The sequence below is a fragment of the Mus pahari genome, chromosome X (genome assembly GCF_900095145.1).
Source record: "Mus pahari chromosome X, PAHARI_EIJ_v1.1, whole genome shotgun sequence".
Classification (NCBI taxonomy): domain Eukaryota; kingdom Metazoa; phylum Chordata; class Mammalia; order Rodentia; family Muridae; genus Mus; species Mus pahari.
Genome location: NC_034613.1, coordinates 2,963,031 through 2,984,339, shown reverse-complemented (window position 1 = coordinate 2,984,339; position 21,309 = coordinate 2,963,031). Strand labels below are relative to the sequence as shown.

The window sequence follows — 21,309 nt, the reverse complement described above, 5'->3', positions numbered from 1 at the left end:
GTAGTGTGGCCCAGCTCCTGTTATTCTGTTGTCCTAAGATCCTGGGCATGTTACAGTGCGTGGAAGTGGTGTCTCCTTTGAGGACCGTGGAGTTATCTGGTCTTTTAGAAACCAAGGTAAGCCAGAACTGATCGAAAGGAACCTGAGCCTCTGGTCAGGAAAGGTTCTGGTGTCCTTGTTCCTGCTGTCACTGGCCCGTCAATATTGGATTGGAGCAGATGTTGTGTTCCACTCACCAGTGATCCTAAGATCACGTGGGCAGTCCTCCAGGGACCGTGGGGGTGTTCACTGACTCTGTGCCCTAGGTGACCAGGTGCTGGCACAGACTGGAAGGATCTTGTGCACCTGGTCAGGCCGGTACTCTGCTTCCCTAGTGTTGTCTCCTGTCACGTGCACGATTGGATTGGAGCAGAAGTTGTTTTCCACTCACCAGTGATCCTAAGATCGCTTGGGCAGTCCACTAGGGACCGTGGGAGTGTCTGCCGGCTCCATGCCCTAGGTGACCTGGAGTTGGAGCAGACTAGAAGGCTTGAGTTAATTTTATATCTAGCTACTGCACTGAAGCTGTTTATCAGCTTTAGGAGTTCTCTGGTGGAATTTTTGGGGTCACTTAAGTATAGTATCGTCATCTGCAAATAGTGATATTTTGACTTCTTCCTTTCCAATTTGGATCCCCTTGACCTCCCTTTGTTGTCTAATTGCTCTGGCTAGGATTTTGAGTCCTGAATTGAATAGGTAGGGAGAGAGTCGGCAGCCTTGTCTAGTCCCTGATTTTAATGGGATTGCTTCCAGCTTCTCTCCATTTAGTTTGATGTTGGCTACTGCTTTATATATTGCTTTTATTATGTTTATGTATGGGCCTTGAATTCCTGATCTTTCCAAGATTTTTATCATGAAGGGGTGTTGGATTTTGTCAAATGCTTTCTCAGCATCTATGAGATGATCATGTGGGCTTTTCCCCCTTTGAGTTTGTTTATATAGTGAATTACTATGATGGATTTCCATATATTGAACCATCCCTGGGTCCCTAGGATGAAGCCTACTTGATCATGATGGATGATCATTTAGATTCAGTTTGTGACAATTTTATTGAGTATTTTTGTATCAATATTCATAAATGAAATTTGTCTGAAGTTCTCTTTCTTTGTTGGGCCTTTGTGTGGTTTCGGTATCAGTGTAATTGTGGCCTCATAGAACTAACTATGTAGTGTTCCTTCTGTTTCTATTTTGTGGAATAGTTTTTAAGAGTATTGGTATTAGGTCTTCTTTAAATATCAGATAGAATTTTGTACTAAACCCATCTGGTCCTGAGCTTGTTTTGGTTAAGATTTTAATGACTGCTGCTAACTCTTCAGAGGTTATGAGACTGTTTAGATAATTTATCTGATCCTGATTTAAATTTTGGTCCCTGATATCTGTCTAGAAAACTGTCAGTTTCATCCAGATTTGTAGGATCAGATTATTTTTTAAATTTTCTTGGCTTCTATTTTTATGTCTCCCTTTTCATTTCTGATTTTGTTTATTTGGATACGGTCTCTGTGCCCTCTGGTTAATCTGGCTAAGGGTTTATCTACCTTGTTGATTTTCTCAAAGAACCAGCTCCTGGTTTGATTGATTCTTTGTATAGTTATTTTTGTTTCTACTTGGTTGATTTCAGCCCTGAGTTTGATTATTTCCTGCTATCTCTAGAACAAAAGGAAGCATCTTTGCTTCCTTTTGTTCTAGAGCTTTCAGGTGTGCTGTCAAGCTGCTAGTGTATGCTTTCTCCAGTTTATTTTTGGAGGAAATTAGAGTTTTCCTCTTAGCACTGCTTTCATTGTGTCCCATAAGTTTTGGTATGATGTCCCTTCATTTTTCATTAAATTCTAAAATGTCTTTGATTTCTTTCTCTATTTCTTCCTGGACCAAGTTATCATTGAGTAGAGTTGTTCAGTGTCCATGTATATGTGGGCTTTCCATTGTTTTTGTTGTTATTGAAGACCAACCTTAGTCGGTCGTGATCTGATAGGATGCATGGAATTATTTCAATCTTCTTGTATCTGTTGAGGCCTGCTTTGTGACCAGTTATATGGTTAATTTTGGAGAAGGTTCCATGAGATGCTGAGAAAAAGGTATATTCTTTTGTTTTAGGATGAAATGTTCTATAGGTATCTGTTAAATCCATTTGGTTCATAACTTCTGCTAGTTTTGCTGTATCTCTGTTTAGTTTCTGTTTCCAGGATCTGTCTATTGCTGAGAGTGGGGTTTTGAAGTCTCTTGCCAGTATTGTGTGAGGTGCCATGTGTGCTTTGCGCTTCAGTAAAGTTTCTTTTATGAATGTCGGTGCCCTTGCATTTGGAGCATAGATGTTCAGATTTGAGAGTTCATCTTGGTAGATTTTTTTTCCTTTGACCAGTATGAAGTGTCTTTTCTTATCTTTTTTGATAACTTTTGGTTGAAAGGTGATTTAATTTGATTTTAGATTGGCTACTCCAGCTTTTTTCTAGGTATTATTTGCTTGGAAATTATTTTATTTTTCCCGCCTTTTACTCTGAGGTAGTGTTTGTCTTTGTCACTGAAATGTGTTTCATGTATGCAGCAAAATACTGCATACTGTTTATGTATCCAGTCTGTTAGTCAATGTCTTTTTATTGGGGAATTCAGTCCATTGATGTTAAGAAATATTAAGGAATAGTGATTGTTGCTTCCTGTTATTTTTGTTGTTAGAGTTGGAATTATGTTTGTGTGGATATCTTCTTTTGGGTTTGTTGAAAGAATATTACTTTCTTGCTTTTTCTAGGGTATAGTTTCCCTCATGTTGGAGTTTTCCCTCTATTATCCTCTGTAGATCTGGATTTGTGGAAAAATGTTGTGTGAATTTGGTTTTGTCATGGAATATCTTGGTTTCTCCATCTATGGTAATTGAGAGTTTTGCTGGTATAGTATCCTGGGCTGGCATTTGTGTTCTCTTAGGGTCTGTATAACATCTGTCCAGGATCTTCTGGCTTTCATAGCCTCTGGTGAGAAGTCTTGTGAAATTCTGATAGGTCTGCCTTTATATGTTACTTGACCTTTTTCCCTTCCTGCTTTTAATATTCTATCTTTCTTTAGTGCATTTGTTGTTCTGATTATTATGTGATGGGAGGAATTTCTTTTCTGATCCAGTCTATTTGGGGTTCTGTAGGCTTCTTGTATGTTCATGGGAATCTCTTTAGGTCAGGGAAGTTTTCTTTTAATTGGTAATCTTTACTCTCTTCAACACCTGTAGGTTTGGTCTTCTCATTGTGTCCTGGATTTCCTGGATGTTTTCAGTTAGGATCATTTCGCATTTTCTCTGATTGTTGTGTCCATGTTCTCTATGGAATCTTCTGCACCTGAGATTCCCTTTTCCATCTCTTGTATTCTATTGCTACAGAATATGCATCTATGGTTCCTGATTGCTTTCCTAGGTTTTCTATCTCCAGAATTGTCTCCCTTTGTGATTTCTGTATTGTTTCTGTTTCCATTTTTAGATCCTGAATGATTTTGTTCATTTTCTTGGCCTGTTTGATTGTGTTTTCCTGTAATTTTTAAGGGATTTTTGTGATTTCTCTTTAAGGTCTTCTACCTGTTTACCTGTATTGTCTTATATATTTCTTTAAGGGAGTTATTCATGTCCTTCTTAAAGTCCTCTATCATCATCATGACACATGATTTTAAATCTGAATCTTGCTTTTCCAGTATGATGGGGTATCCAGGACTTGCTGTTGTGGGAGAACTGTGTTCTGATGATGCCAACTAACCTTGGTTTCTGTTGCTTATGTTCTTATGTTTGCCTCCCACCATTTGATTATCTCTAGCCCTCACTATATCTGACTGAAGCCTGTCCTTCCTGTGATCCTGGTTGTGTCAGAACTCCTCAGAGTCAAGATGTCTCTGTGATCCTGTGATTCTGGGATCCTGTGGTCCTGAGATCCTAGGTATTTCAGAGCTCCTGTGAGTCAAGCTGCCTCTGAGACCCTGAGATTCTGGTGTGACCAAGCTCCTGGGATCCTATCATCCTCTGATCTTGGCATGTTAGAGTGCCTGGGAGTGAACCTTCCTCTGGGTGTTGTGGTACTGGGTGCAGAGCCAGTGCCCAAGGTTTGCTCAGGCCCTATGGTCAGTTTTTGAGATCAACTCCTAGCCACATCTCCCATGAATGCCAGCATTTAAATTCCTTCATATTGATCCTTCACCATTTTTCTGTGAAGCCATAAGTTAAATTTGTCGGAAAACACAGTTTGGATTCCAATGTTAACATGCTGCCAGGTGTGTCACAGTAGAGAATGTGTGCAATATCTCTGTGCTTCAACATCCTGACCTGTAAAGCAGAAGTAATAGATGTTTTGAAAATTAAATTAGATGAAATATATGAAGTTCTTAGCTAATAATAATAGCCTGAGTCCATAAGGGATTCAACAAGTCCCTTATTCCCAGTCATTATGCAATGGTCATGCAATGTGACCATAAAATGACTTCTGTTTCTTCAAGTCTTTGAGATTAAAAAAAAACTTTGAGAATTTCAATAATGTATTTGGATCATATTCAATCCTCTTTCCCTATTCATCATAAATATATACCACTTCCCTATCTGCCCAACTGTCTACCTGTGTTTTTAAAATCCATCAACTCCTATTTCTCCTGCCCATATATACTTCTATGCAAGGCCATCTGCCAGACTTTGGTTAGTTAACTGCTGTGGCACAGGTGGATCCTCACTAAATTGGAAATTGACAGAGGAAGTAGGGATTACTTTCCATGATTGTCTCTGTCTATATACATAGGTAGAATATATCCTATTTTATTTTATTAATTTATTTTATATGTATGGGTGTTTTACCTACATATATGTCTATGTACCACATGCATGTCTAGTACCCTCAAAGGCTAGAAAAGAACATTGGATCTTCCTGAATGACAGTTGCACAGTTGTGAGCCACCATGTGGATATTGGGAATCAAAGCCAGGTCCCATAGAAGAACAGCCAGTGCTTTTAATTAGTGATCTACCATCTCAACTCCACACCTATATCATTTTAAAAGAAATGTTTGAATGTATACATTTGTGTCTGCATGAGTTTGTGTGCACCACTGGCTTACCAGGTGCTCACAGAGGTCAGAGGGCATCAGACTTCCTAAAACTGGAGTTACAGGTTGTTGTGATACTGTATACATATGATACTGTGCTGGGAACTGAAACCAGGTTCTCTGCCTGGGCAATAAGCACTCTTAACCACCGAATTATCCTTTCAGCTCCCACATCTGTCATTTTTCTCCCTCCACTTTTGCCGATACCCCACCTTCTTCATTATCCATTTAGCTATAAAGGATCATAGTTAATAACTTTGTATTTCATTTTCTCCATAGTTAGGTCATCTGTGATGTGCTTGTTAATTGTAAAATTAGAAAATTAACATTATTATGACTTTTTCATTTTAATCTGAGTTATTGTGATCATTATAGATCTATAGAACCAACGTGCTAAGTATACTACTTAAAGGAAATAGTTCTCCTATTAATGCAAAGGGGTACAAAGTTACATTGAAGATCATGTGAATTCACCTCTTTATAAGCTGATAAAATGATCTATTTATACTCTAGTTACTGGTGGTATCATCTATTTCTGTTCTACTTTTCCTTCTACTCCGGTCTCCTAGCCTTTGATATATAATAGCCTTAAATAGAAATCAGGAAAAAAAATTTAAAAAGATTATTTATTTTTGTATGTGTATGTACTTTGTTGCTGTCTTCAGCCATACCAGAAGAAGGTGCTGGATCTCATTACAGATGGTTGTGAGCCTCCATGTGGTTGCTGGGAATTGAACTCAGGACCTTTGGAAAAACAGTCAGTGCTCCTAACCACTTAGCCATCTCTCTAGCACCAGAGGTTTTGTTTGTCTTTTGTTTTTGTTTTGTTTTTATGCATCTCATATGTAACAAATAGAAAGTAAATTTTGTTGACTATCTTTTAGATGAGGAAAAACACACTCATCTAAAAGGTTTCAAAGCATACTTCCTTTGTGATTTGTTCATGGTCAAGTTTGTTGCCTCTGATCTCAGAAAAGCCAGAGGTGCTCCAGTAGAATGGAGCAGGTAGCCTGGTAATGAATGCAGCAGGTTGCTGACAACACAGATGTCTGAGTGTGATGTTTTGGCCATTTCAGCACTGAAAACCAGGACGATCCTCCAGCTCTGCAGACCCATACACACCAGGTTTGGATCCACTTCCACGTGACTGGAGTGCCATGGTGGGTTTCAGCCAACCGAGACCCAATCCACACACCTGATAGATGGTTAAATAATATTTTTTCTTATCAACCAACACAAACACAGCTGAAATTTAGTGTACAATCTTTGTAGAAAGATAGGTGATTTATTCTTATTCTTATACCTTGGCTCATCCTCATCTGGCTCTGAAGAGCGATGGTCAGCTTTTTTTGCTAGCAATTATATTGCTACTCAAGTGGGAATTTCATAACTAAAAGGAGGAAACGATGCTGAGCAATCAAGTAATCTAACATAATTGAGAAATACTGGTAATTGTTTAATATTTGAATACAATTGTAGGGTTTATGAAGATGTGTTGAACTTGACATTTTAGTGTACATCAGATTTGCTGACTGTGTTACCATCTTTAAAGAATCAGATTTCAGAATGTGATGTTTGGGGATTTTTCCAGTAATGAGACAAGCATCATCCACTTGTTGTTCGTTCCCAGGGTAAACACCCCTACACTAACTCACAGAGGCTTCCCATGAGTTGTACTGCGTAGTACTGCCTTTTAGCCACAAAACAGGTATTTGGGGATTGACTTCTTTTTAGTCCTTAATTTGAGATATTCTGTTTTCTTGGTTGTTGCGAATATATTGCCAGGAATTGTGCAGACTAACACAACACGTAAGACTATAGCATTCAAACAATCTCAAGCCATGCTTGACTGGTTGGTCATTTTCCACATTTTAGAAATTTCCAGTGGTCAGATTGCCCAGACACTGTCAGCATTTTTTTTTTTTTTGTTCTGCAGAACAACACTTGAGAAATCCTGTAATTTTATAATTTCACTTCTTCTTCATGAAAATGTGTCACACATGCACACGTGCATGTGTACACACACACACATACACACACACACACATACTTCAAACAATGGTTGTCATTCTCTGAAAGACATAAATGTTTATAAATAAAATAAAAATATATAAAAAAGGACTTTTAAATTGAGCTATGATCTTTTTTGTTCTAGAATAGTAACCTTTTCTTTGGGGGGGGGTGTTAAAACAGAGTCTGGATATGCAGAGCACCTTAACCTTGAATTTATAATTCTGACTCAGCCTCTTGAATCTTTATTGCATGCATGTACCAGAACATGCGACTCTTCCCTTTTTATAATGTATTTCTATATATTCTAAATACAATTCTATCATTCTGACTTTCCTTTTTTCCTTTTTTTTTCCAATTTTTTATTAGATATTTACTTCATTTACATTTCAAATGCTATCCCGAAAGTCCCCTATACCTTCACCGCCCCCTGCTCCCCTACCCACCCACTCCCACTTCTTGGCCCTGGCGTTCTCCTGTACTGGGGCATATAAAGTTTGCAAGACCAAGGGGCCTTTCTTCCCAATGATGGTTGACTAGGCCATCTTCTGCTACATATGCAGCTAGAGACCCTGACAAACACAGAAGTGGATGCTCTCAGTCAGCTATCGGATGGAGCATAGGGCTCCTTTTTCTCCCTCCAGCATACCAAGATACTTGGTCTCTACTGCCACCCTTACCCAGCCATTCTCAATGCATAGTTTGGTTCCATGAGCCTTATTGAATCTGCTAGTGGAAAGAACATAGGCCCAATTGCTAAAAAAATGGAGATTTAATGTTGACATATCCATCCATCAACTGTGGGACCTTTGCTTATCAATCATCTTTCCTTGAATAGTTTTCTTATCAACAAGCTTAGGACTAAAATGGCATTGTGATGTTATTGTTAAAGGAGTAGCTGAGGTGTATGTAAAATGTTTGGCAAAGTAGTAGGCGCTCATTAAATGTTTGCTATTTCTGTTATTAGCATTTGCCTTCGGTGATGTGCTTTGCATCCATGATAGCAACAACCAATTCAGTCCAAAACAAGCTCACAGCTCCATGCATTACCTAGATAAGAAGGGTTGTAACTGATGGACATATTTAGAACAACCTTCTTGATAAAATACAGGATCTTTGCTAGTTGGATTCACCCTTTAATGACAAGTTCAATAACAAAGACACAGGGAAAGCTCACTGATTTCAGCATCAAAGCAAGCTTTAATAACTCTTTCTAAAAGTTATCTCCAGATCATCTTTTCCCACCCATCAGACTATTCATATACAATGACTGAAAGTATTCAAATTCCATAAACATGATATTGCAAAAGCAGGAAAAACTAAGAAAATAATTTCTAGCCTTATTTTCTCATTTTAGATTTGTTGCTAAAGACAGATCTCAGTATCTGTTACTAAATTCTAAGAACTAAGTATGGAAAGAGCTGTGCTGGCAGCTGGTGGCTGGGAGCAGGGGGCTTGGGAGCAAAAAGAAGGAAGTTCTCAAACAAGAAGCACATGTGCACTCATTTTCCATCTCATAACCAGAATAACTAAGGATAGGTCTCTATTTTGGGAACTATGTTGATATCAACTGTAGCCTGCTTATGGGACCCTTTTCCTGCTCCTGGGTTGCCTCATCCAGCCTTGATATGAGGGTTTGTGCCTACTTTTATTGCATCTTGTTATGCTGTGTTCCCTGGGAGGAGCAATGGATCTGGGGATGTGGGGGTGTGGAGGCAGGGCTGGGAGAGGAGGAGGAGGGAGGCTGCAGTCTGGATCTATTGTGTGTGAGAAGAATAAAGAAAAAAGAAAAGAAAAACAGAAAACTGGAGAAAGATTCTTGAAGCAACAAAAAGACTCATTCATTACCACTTTTGTTAGAAAGGTGTTTTCAGAGTCCTTGTAACTGAGATCAAACTTTGCCACAAATAGTTAAAATGGACTCATTAATGATACCAAACAAATGTATGTTGAATGAATGACCTAATGCCTAGGGTGCAACACAAAGGTCTCCCTGGACCTTTGTCCAAGGACAACAATTCCCATGGTGCCATGTGCACATCTAGGAAGGCCTTATTTGCCAGAGCCAGCCTTGAGGGCTCTAAGGATGCTAAGAGAACAAGGGCATAGCAGGGACATAAGGAGAATCTGAGCTCTCCCTTCGTCTAGTTCCTTCAAACGGTCCATACAATAGCAAAATCTGTGATCAGAACTAAAACTATGCAATGCTATATGAAGTCAAAACAAGATGAGTGCATGCATCCTTTAGTTAAATGTGATACATACAAAGTAGAAATGGAGGCTGAGTCCTAACCTCCGTGAGCCCCCTTCCCCTGACATTTCCCTCGTGAATATGGTATTTTCCTTTCTCTCCTGTTGTCTCCACACTTTCTCTTCATCAAGGCCTCTTACTCTTCCTTCCTCATTACCAAAGCTGAATAGTTATAAGTCTTTGTATCCCTGGTGCGGGGGGAGGGTTAGTCAGAAAGGCTTTTAGTTCCCAGAAACAGGAGTAGGGTTTTTCCACATGTGACCAGTCTAGCAGTGATCTAGACTCTGTCTTGCACTTCTGGAAGCCCATAAAATATCAGGTGTGATTTTACTCTCAACCCAGTTATTTGGGGATTACAGTTTCTAGAATTTATATTTTAGGAAGATGGTGATGCTGATACTAGTGGTGATGAAAATGCTGCAACTAAAAAAAAAAAAACAAACAACTTATTGTCTATGCACATATGATCTACTTGTATAGGTATTTAAGCCAAAGAAGAAATGGATTCTAAGCAGGATATGTATTATCATGTATACATTTCTTGGAATTCAGTTCAATATTCACAAGGGTTGGCTGGATCAGACCATTTCTGTCAGTAAATGAATGTGTTCTTCTTTTCCAGATTACAGACTAGAACTAGAAGTGTTAGCCACCATCGTCATAGGAGCATAGGTCTCTGAATTCATCCCTCCTCCCTCCAAATAACAGTTGGCTGAATACCAGTAGGATGGCCTGACCATCCTACTGGTTCATATCTTTCTCTCTACTCCCAGGGGAATCAGGATACTTTGGTGTGTAAAAAAAAAAAAAAAAAAAAAACAGAATGGTAATTCTGTCTCTAGCCATGCATCCCATTATGACATAGTTTTGAATGTTTGCATCTGTTTGTTTAATCATTCATTCATTCATTCATTCAGTAAGCTGACCTTGAACACAAGTTCTGCCAAACACCATGATAAATGTAGAGTGCTACTTTAACTCCAATCAGTCTAATATTTCTTACTGGTAATAATCTCTGACCCAGTTAGACTGTGAAAACTGGAATATACTTCTGTGCCAGTACTGTCATTAAGAAGTATTAACTCACCATCAGCATCACTATCTCCTCTATTTGAAAAATCTCCTTTAGCATGATGCTAAGGTTAAGGATAAAACAACTGAGAATGATGAGCTACTCTTTGATTTGCTTTTTTTGACGGGGAGAGTATAAAAACTGAGTCTTGAGACAACCTGGTATTAAATGTGAAAAGATGACCACACCCAGAGTCAGATGGCTTAGATGTGGTTTCAGCTTCTGAATTGGAAGGAAGGTACGGAACTCATTTGAGCCCCTACTGTTTATCCTAGAAAGAGTCCCAGAAAATGCTTTTGCTTTACCTTCTTCTGGCATGTCAGAGGGAAATGTGAAACAGTGCAACATAACAATGTTTGAAACCATGAAGTTCCATGTAATATGACGGATGGCTAGTACCAATCTTTGGAATTCTTTTTAGGGGGCCTGTGTCATTATGGTTTCTTCTTCTCCTCCTCCTCTCCTACAATCAACCGGCAATATTGGGACATTTGGCAGAGTACACTGGTTTCCTGCTGAAAGAGCTGAGTTAGAAGTTTTCCTTGTTGAAAATGAAGTGGACTCCACGCGGGCCGGACTCTGAGTTGGAGATGCTCTGTTTACTGAGAGTTTTAGCCAAGGCTTCGGGGCCACACAGGAAAACGCCTATTCTGGTGCTTTGGAGAAAGAAAAGAGAGTTTCAGGCTTTGACATGAGTTGGGCAGCAGAGAGGGTAGTAAATTTCCTGTTTACTTGAGGCCACTCTTTTCCTATATTTTTTCCACAAGGGACAAAAATGTTCAATTTAGTCACAAGGAGCAGGCTTGACTGAGTATAGCGATGGCTGGCAAACTCAAATGGAGTTGACATCCCCAGAAAATGAAACCCAAGCAGGGGTTTTGGAAATTTCTGCCACAGGGGTATCATGGTGTAGTGGATGGTTTTGTGTGTCAACTTGACACAAGCTGGAGTTATCCCAGAGAAAGGAGCCTCCCTTGAGGAAATGCTTCCATGAGATTCAGCTGTAAGGCATTTTCTAAACTAGTGATCAAGGGAGGAGGGCCCAGCCCATTGTGGGTGGTGCCATCCCTGAGCTGGTAATCCTGGGTTCCATAAGAAAGCAAGCTGAACCCAGTAAGCAGCACCCCTCTGTGACCTCTGCATCAGCTCCTGCTTCCTGACCTGCTTGAGTTCCAGTCCCAACTTCCTTGGTGATGAACAGCAGTATGGAAGTGTAAGCGGAATAAACCCTTTCCTTCCAAATTTGCTTCTTGTTCATGATGTTTTGTATAGGAATAGAAACCCTGACTAAGACACATGGCTAATAATAAGTGAAGCTAAGGTGTACTTTCCTGTTGAACTCAAGCCCCCCAAATCTTTCTAGTATTTTCAAATCAGTAACACACCCCTCAACTCTGACAGCAACTTCATCCTCTGAAGTCTTACAGTTGAAATCCTTGATTTTTAAAATGCGGTCCCATGCCATCTTAAAAAGCATCATGTTTTTAGTAATGCAGGTTTCTGGGCCCCACCTCAGACCTAATAATCAGATTCTATATGTAATAACATAGCAAGGTAATTTATGTGCTCAATAAAGTGTACAAAACAATGGTTCAAGTAAAGTAGACATATCAGACCTGGAGCCAATGGACCATATCTAAGAATAGCGGCCTGACACATCTGTAGAGCACATCATGTGGCAATGGCAAGTCAATGTGTTTGCCACATCTAATTGAAAAGATATATTTAGAGTAAGATAATGAGTTTGTCATGTGTTCTCTGTGACAGGGGGATTTCCTCAGGGTTTCATGACGGCTAAAACTATAGTGACAATAGAAAGACACCATGTCATCTGTCAACTTATGATTTTAGACTCAGACACTTGATCTGAAAATGAAGGTATAATAGTCTTAATAGTAAGCATAAGCTGAACTCATTATTGAAAATAAATATATACAATAGTGACATTTGGACAACTAAAGAAGAGAAATGCTGTGGGTTAGAACATTGACAGAATTACTCTCCATGTGATTTTGCTATGACTTAAAGGTTATTTCTAAAAGTCAGAGCTATCAGACATCTGTTGGATAAGAATTCAACCCCATCACAGCATTATAGAAATGTTAACGACAACTTTTAGACTACAAAGTACAGTCAGTGTTCAGGAAACTGCTGCTTTAGGCAGACCACAAGCTTCAAGAACACTTGAAAGGAGGACTCCTTACTTAGGGTGTTCACTTGCAATGGTCTTGAACTCGTTATCCCAGTTGGGCCGTCCATACAGAGTCTTCTGTTTGAGGCCTGTGATCACATCTTTCTCCTCATCATGGTGCACAGCAAAGTGATTGGCCTGTAGCAAAGGATATTACAAAGTTTTACAATAAAATCTTTAGGAGAGAAAGGGTTTATCTGGCTCACAATTGAAGGTTACAGTGTGTCATTGTGGAGAAGTCAAGGCAGCAGGAGCTTAAACAGCTAGTCATATCCACAGTCAGGAGGAGGAAGAAGGAAATGCACCTGTGCAGCTTGCTTTCTGCTTCTATCTAAACTTTCTTCTGTCCTATATAGTTAAGGTTCCCCTCCCAGAGACTGGCACCACCTACTGATCTCCCCACATCAGTTAGGAACTAAGACAATAGCATGCTCTGGACAGATATTCCTATAAGCCAGATAGATATAAATATTTAATCAATTGAGATTCTCTTCCCAGACTGAAATTTATAACTAACTGTATCTGCCCCAATGAGTCTTCATACAGCATTTCTTAACCTTGTCGATTATAAGGTGCTTATACTGCTAAATGATCTTGGTGGGAGACTATATTGCATTCAGTTGAAGACAAGTGACTTATTTTAGTGATCTCCAAATATTTTTCATGACACATATTCATATACATATCTGCATATATACTATATATCTGACTTTCTTCATCATATATGTCAATGTATTTGTTATTAATAGCCACAGACTGTTGGAAATTGCTGAGTGCATTTGGACTCTGCCATTTTATTCTTTGCCAATAAAATTTAGAGAATAATACTTACTTCATCATAGGGTTGCTGAGAACATAAAATGAGACAATTTCTGTATAAACACTAAAAGTAATACCCGGAACAAGAAGCAGTCTGCAGAGGACTATAGGACCCCAATCCTTTGATAACCAAATCCATAAGGGCTGAAGTATCTTAGATGTTCTGAATCATATCTAGATTAGTTATGATACCTCAGGCAATGGAAGCCCTATGTAACTAGTTGTTTACTAGTTGTTTAGGGAGCAATTCCAAGAAAAAAAAAGAATTTATGTTTAGTATGATTACCTTTTCGCCAAATATTTTGATTAGGTTGCTGGAGCATATAGATGCAGAACCTCAAGTATATGGAGAGCTGACTGAATATAAATGTACTGAATACATCATAAAACATACATAACATATAAATTAAGGACTAAATACAAGATGGGTAATAGATTTTCCTTCCCATTGACATTTGATGAGTCTTGTCCACCTGACCTGAGATTCCAGCTCTTTGGTGGGAACAATGTTCTAATATCAACATAGGACCTTTAGTTTGGAATCTAATCTCAATGGTCTAAACATCTTATGATGATACTGAGTGACTGTGAGCAGGCTGGGTCACTTGAGTCCATTAGTTGTCCTTGTGTGGGGTGGGGTGGGAGTAGTATATGGAATTTTCCAAAAAAGTAAAAGAGAAGCCAGCATGCTCTAGACATACTAAGAAAGAACTGGACTCTTGTACTCACCTGAGATTCATCCCAGCCAGTAAGGTAGATATTGTAGCTGAGGAAGTTGGCATTGTTCCTTTCCTGCATCTGGGTCTCCAGCAGCTGCAGCAGGTCTGCAAACCACTCAAAGGCATGTGTGTCCCTGCACAGCCAGTAGAAGTAGATCTGAAGGAAGACAGGCCACAAACCAGATTATATCAGCTTCAACGAATGGGTTTCCAACGTTCTAAATTTTTCATGATGCCTAGAAACAGTTTTTCAGAAACCTGGAGACATTTGTCATTGTTTCAAGACAGGGTCTTTAATATAGCCCAGACTGACCCTAGTTTAAACTCGGGATCCTCCAATTTCTGCCTCTTGAGTGCTGGCATTGTGAGTGTGTATTACCAAACTATATATCTTTCATAGGCTAATTTACACAAATCTTCTCTGAACTTCAAGCAGGCAGATCAGGAAATAGTTTTCAGGAGCTGCGAGAGAGGTGGTTTATTGGGTGAGACTGATTTTTGTTCTTTTAGGGCATCAGAGTTCTGTTGCCAGCATCTGTGTCAAGTGGCTCACAACTGCCTGTTGCTCGTGCTTCAGAGCATCTGATACACTCTTTTAAGTTTCTAGCTGCACCCCTAGATATGCCCTATGTGCACACATGCACACGCGCATGCGCACACACACAGACATAAATAAAAATGAAGATTTAAAAGTAAATCAATATGTTGATGATTTGGGCTTACAAATATGTAGTCAAGCCCCACCTTGTGGCTTGCTAGTTGTCCTCTGCTGGCTGCTGTTACTCTCCCAGAATCCCTGACCTCCTATGTATCTGCTTTGAGAAAGGCCAAAGGAATCAACACAGTGGCTGCCCACAGGATGTCTTCCCTGCCTGGGACTGCCAGGCCCTCCCAAGTTCCTAGGGGCAAAGGTAGTATCACCAATACCTTCTTCACTAAAGAATGAAATGTGAAGCTGGGGTCGATGACCCTATCAGAACCAATCTTAACAGTTACTAGAATAATTTGAAGTTTACAAGGCATCTTTCCTCAAGTAACATGTAAACAGTCCCCTGGAAATTTATCCCCAGGAGATATCCATAAGCAAGTAAAAAGTTCCATGTCCCCTACCCTAATTCTGCTAAAAAGCAGTATATTGAAGAGCTGAAAGTAGAGTTAGTATCATTGTATAATGCAGGATGACAGAAAAAAAATGATTTCAGTTTGGCCTGCTGCCACTGTCCTATAATGCCAAGGGTTTGGGTCTGTAATCACAACTGTTTTAGAGACTAAAGAGAGAGGATCGGGAGTTAAAGGACTGCCTGGGCAGCACAGAAAACGTAAGGCTAGGCCAGGCAACCTAGTGAGTCCCTGGCCCAATATAAAAAAGGAAAGGAGTGTCATGTTGTATCTTAGTGGTTCAACATTTGACTAGTGGGTGGAAGACCCGGGATTCCATCTCCAATCGTGCATTCCTAAAAATACATAAATTTGCAGGGGGAAAACTAGAAAAGAATATCCAAGGAGAAGGAGTAGAGCACTTGAATTCAGGGGTAGAGCACTTGAGTAGCGCTCTTGAAGCTTTGGTTGCCATCCTCAGCACTGCTGCAAGTGTGCGTGTGTGTGTGTGTGTGTGTGTGTGTGTGTGTGTGTGTGTGTGTGTGTGCATGTACATGTGTTCATATATATATACATATATATGTGTGTGTGTGTGTGTGTGTGTGTGTGTGTTCATGCATATGCATACTTAAAGTGTAACTATTGGGCTGGGGTTGTAACTACTTCCTCTTTTTTCTCAAATTTTATGAGTTTATAATACTGCTAGACAAACACAGCTTATTACTTTTCCTAACAGGTCTGTTTATATATGTGTACTCTAACGTACCTTCTACTCCCTTTAAGCAAGTCTGCCTCTCTGGAGTCACTTAAACCTTTTTGTCATTTTCCTCATCTCTGAAAGCCTTTCAGAGAGTGATGGCTAATCCAGGCACACCAAGAAGTAAGAGGTACTTACCTTTTTGAGTTTCAGACTGGTGGCATTATCACAATATTTGTACCAGACAGACTTGAGAATGGAGGCAAAGGGCGTGACTCCAATCCCGGCTCCCACTAACATCACCACCTCATAGCTGAACACATCTTCACTGGCTGTACCAAAGGGTCCATCAACTGCTATCCTGAATGGAAAGGGAAGGGGATGGTTATGGATGTATTGATCTGCACAGCAGAATATCCACTGTTGGAGATGGACACTATGCTGACTCTGAGGCAATATATGTATAGGAAACCTCCATAAAATGGCTTTCATGGAAGTCATTTAATGCCACCACTGGAGTTGAAAGTAAGAATATGAATGATTAGCTAACTGAAAATCTTTGCTAGGTTGCCACGGATTTTTTTCTTTTTTTTTCTTCTTTCCCTCTACATACAACACATATGCCTCTTTAGATTTATTTAATTTTATCATTTGTGTATGTGTGTTTTGTCTGCATGTATGTCTGTGTACCATGTACATGCCTGGTGCTCATAGAGGCTATAAAAGGATGGTAGGTCCTCTGGAATGGGAGTTACAGATAGTTGCGAGTGCTCAGACTCGACTCAGGTCTTCTGGAAGAACAGTTAATGCTCTGAGCCATTTCTCCAGCTCACATGTCTCTCTTGTTATGAAAGATTATACTTGATCTCTTGTTTTGTGTTGTTGTTGATGTTGTTGTATGTATGTATGTATGTATGCATATGCTGAAGAGTACATGATATCAGAGGACAAGTTTCTGGATTTTTTCTCCTTCAACCATGGGATCTGGGGCAGGGCAAGGGTTGGACTCAGGACTTATGGTCTGCACAGCAAGCTCTTACTGATCAAGGCATTTGTTTGCTTGTTTGCTAGCTTGTTTGTTTGAACTGCGATCTCTTGTATCCCAGGACAGCCTCAATGTTTCTATCTAGTCAGTGAGAGCTTTGAACTCCCGATTCTCCTGCTTCTGCTTCCCCTGGGAAGGACAATCTACATTTGAAATTCCCAATTGCATTCCTTAGTTTCTACTGTGTCCACAACATGATTTTTAAAATGACATCATTTGTTTGTGTTAGGCAACTGGAAAGAAAGATGCACAGCATATAGTCTACTCAACTAAATGATATAATTTAAAATTTAAGAATATCCCTGACATGATTTTTTCTTTCTCTGAAAAAGTTAAGATAACTTGGCCTTGACCTTTGCATAGTTAAAGAAAGTTGGGCATATTACTAATATTTTATCTCAATGCTTTATAGTTCACCCAAGATATGTAAACAAATGTATAAACATACCACATGCAATTGTGAACACAGAGAAACACCCATGTATTTTTTTTTTTGAACCACTGTATTTTGTTACTCAGAAGATCATGTGGTAAGATACAGGGGAATCACAACTATTTAGCCATTTCTCCTAAATGCATACACATTTGCAATGTGTCCCAAACTTACTTAGGTAGCTTCCAGGCATCTTGAAACTCTTGCTTATCACAGCCACAAGCATTGAATAGCCCTTCCGTCCAGTCTCCCACAATACGGATATGGATGCTAAAAAAGTCTTCCTCAGGAGCAGAGGTCAGTGTGAATGGGTGCCATTCTAGCTGGGATACCTTGGGGCACTTGACAAAAATGTACTGTCCCACCTCCATCTTGAATCCCTTCTTCTTCATCTGAAGCTCAATGGTTTTGAAAGGGTGAGTGACCACCTGTAGAATAAAACACGACCCTGGAAATTGCATGTCCACAAAACATTTGCACTTTCGGGGTCCATATGGATAAAATACTTAGTTAAGATGCCCTACCTGTGCTTTTTTTTGGGGGGGGGGGACCAACACAGAAGGTCCATCAGCAAATGTATCTGTCATTTGGGATTTGTCCTCAATTGTAGCTGATGGCTAATCATGGGCTGAGGAATGGACACAGAGTCAAAGTCTTCTCCCTTCATCCTGAGACAACTCCAACACTGCCTTTTAGGATCAGCTGACATTGCAGTTACAGTTAGACGGTGGCCCAGGCCTGTCCTTCTCTCTTCCTCATTCTTTCTTTCTTAACATTTTTAATGTTATTTTTCTTGTTTGTTTTGAGACATGGTCTCTGTATGCAGCCCAGGGTAGCCAGCAACTTGGGATGTAGCCTAAGCTGCCCTTGAACTCTTGCCCTCCTACCTCAACTTCCTGGTTACTGAGATCGTGGGACTGTGCTACCACATCTGGGTTTCTTTCCTTATGAGTACAGCCCCTGAGAAGAAGCTCTTAAGAAGCATTTGCATACAGTTCTCTGTTTCACAGTCTTTGTCAGGAAATGGAAACTATCAGTCTGTTGTGACACCTCTCTCTCTCTCTCTCTCTCTCTCTCTCTCTCTCTCTCTCTCTCTCTCTCTCTCTCTCTCTCTCTCTAGCTAAAGAAGGTACAAAAATAGAAAAACAAGTTTCCTGTTCACTCTGTCTCCCCAGGTCATGGAGAGGACACAGGCAGCTAGACAGAATGTGGAGCTTTCACTGACCTGGTAGATTGTAAAACCCCCCAAGGAAGCTAACCATGCTCTGCTCTTGTCCTGAATCACACTTAAATATGCCCAATTCCATGTATTGTTTCTACATTTCTCCTCACTTGAGGGAGAGCACCGTCCCTCTTTCACCAAGCCAGTTATCATATTTATCTTCCATATACACAAACGACCACAGACAATCTATTTAAATTATGTAAAGCAAGTAAATGGATGAATCTAAAAGAGAATGGGAGAAGGGAAAAACAGAAAGCAAATATACTTTCTTGTCAAAAAGATGTCATCACTCCCCAGTTTATTGCAGCACCACAGCTAGGATCTAGAATCAAGCTCACTGTACAGAAACAATGAATGGATAAAGACAATGTGGCGCATCTATACAGTAGAATGCGATTCACCCTAAAGGGGTGAAATCTTGCCACGGATCAGATTATATGATAGAAGTGAAATAAGCCAGACACACATGCAGCATAATCTCCCTCTGATGAAACTGCAAGAGTTCAGTTCATAGAAATTGAGTGTAAAATAGTGGTGACTAGAGGTTAAGGAGAATGGAGTAGAAGGAGACAGTGGGTGCTCCCAGGCACTGAGTTCCAGTCAAGTAGGATGAATAGGTTCTGGTGTCCTGCTACCTAGTAGTTATGGTACATATGGTGAATAATATGTTTTCTATTTTAAGGCTTTTTAGAAGACTTTGGATTTTTTTGTAACAGTGAAATCATAAATGTTTGAGTTGAAAGATATGCTACTACTTTACTTGAGTGCACAAGTATCACATAGGAGAACACTACGTTGTAGCCTATTGTAGTGGCTATTCCTGTTTGTCAACTTGTCTATATTTGAAATGAACTACAATCCAGAATTGGAAGGCTCACCAGTGAACCTAATCTGGAGGCTGGGAGATAGAAGTTTCTGATCTGGAACTTGGTATGGAGATCTTGAGACACAGTGGTGATTGAATCCAGAAGATTAAGGCAGGGAGATCTCCGAGTCCAAGATCATCTGGGATGAAAGGTGTGGTGGCACACACCTTTAATCTGGGCTACACTTCTCCTGGAGACCATATAAGGACATTGGAAGAAGGGAGTCTGGTTCTCGCTCTTTCACCTGCTTGCTGTGTGGGACTAAGTAACTGCTAGATCTTTGGACTTCCATTCACAGCTACTACTGAACCATTGTTGGGAATTGGACTGCAGACTGTAAGTTATCAATAAATTCCTTTACTATATAGAGACTATCCATAAGTTCTATGACTCTAGAGAACCATGACTAATACACCTATAAACACAGGACAATTCTGAGCTTACTAAAAATGAAATCAAGCTTCAAACTAACTAAAAGCTCAGATATTGTTCCTGAGAAGATGCCTACAATATCTAGAAGAATTTCAGAGGTATGAATACAGACAAACAGAAGTTCATCAAAGGATAGAAGGTTATGGAGAACTGAATCAACAGCTTTTCAATGCTCACTGATATTGCTGGTGTTTTCTTTCCAAGAGTAGACTGAAGGAATGTGGTCATTCCTATTAATACAAGTTACTATTGAGGTTGTATCAAATTGGCAGATCAGATGTTTAGCATATGTGATGCCTGAGTTTGAGCCCTAGCATCACTAAAAGAAATGGAAAATGCTTGCAAAACCTGGGATTTAAATGTGTCTCATAGGACAAGGCTGCAAACACCTTTCTCTTCTGTGAGTCAAGCAACTGGAAAGCATCATTTTGAAAGAGAAAAGTTTGTTGAAATTTGTTCACCATGTTGTAATTTGCACATGGTAAAACAAATTTGCATATGTTGCAATTTCTTATGATAAGCACAAAGAGGATTTAACTAAATAAGATATACTAGGAGACCCATGGGCATACTGTTGGACAAACCCAGTTTCTTATATTTGCATGAGGAGAAAGTGAACATTTATTTTCTTCACAAGATAACAGATTTGCCCTAGAATAATATTTGTCTGGTTTGGTCATGTCTTATTTATGAAAAGTAAAATCATGGCTAGGCTTCAAAGAAATAAAACAATAGGAATAGCATAAAAGAAGGGGGCTGCACACCTGTACATGGCAAGCCTGCCAGCGGCAGCAGGACTAGCTCTACTGGGACTCTCCAAAGGTAGCAACCGAAAGCATTCTAGTGCTGAGGACAGAGGGTAATTTGGTGTCTTGCAAAAAAAAAAAAACTATAATACTTTTTATAAATACTTTCTCAAGTGAATGGAATTAAATTTTATTTAACAAAATAATCTTGTTGGGTGTTTACTGAAATTACAACAAGGAACTTTTCTATCACTTATCTATCTTCCTATGCATCTATCGGAAGAGTCTAATTGTATATCTATCTCTTTAGTTTGTAATGATAAACAAAACATGGGAGAATGGTGAAAAAGCACTCCAGAGAGTTCAGAGAGCAAATACATGGTGTAGCTTATATATTTATCTGCTTGATACTTGGGACACTGCAGCTCTAATATACAGTGATCACATAAAAGAATAGAAGAAGGAACTAGAAAGTTTCAGCATCCTATGGTTACTTGTTGGTGGGTTTTTTTTTTTTTGGACAAAATATTTTTGTCTTACTAACACATAATGTGTGTGTGTGTGTGTGTGAAAGAGAGAGAGAGAGAGAGAGAGAGAGAGAGAGAGAGAGAGAGAGAG

General features: G+C 39.6%; 1 protein-coding gene across 1 annotated transcript in view; it reads right to left on the bottom strand.

Annotated features, from left to right (window-relative positions):
• Positions 1–8,776: 8,776 nt before the first annotated feature.
• Positions 8,777–21,309, bottom strand: part of LOC110313555 (cytochrome b-245 heavy chain) — a 32,212-nt gene continuing 19,679 nt past the window's right edge. The window contains exons 9-13 of the mRNA XM_021187964.1: positions 17,597–17,850; positions 16,143–16,305; positions 14,160–14,306; positions 12,625–12,749; positions 8,777–11,076 (exon numbers count right to left, since the gene is read on the bottom strand). Of these exons, the coding sequence (XP_021043623.1) occupies positions 10,950–11,076; positions 12,625–12,749; positions 14,160–14,306; positions 16,143–16,305; positions 17,597–17,850 (816 nt within the window). The 3' untranslated portion in view covers positions 8,777–10,949. The remainder of the gene's footprint in view (positions 11,077–12,624; positions 12,750–14,159; positions 14,307–16,142; positions 16,306–17,596; positions 17,851–21,309) is intronic.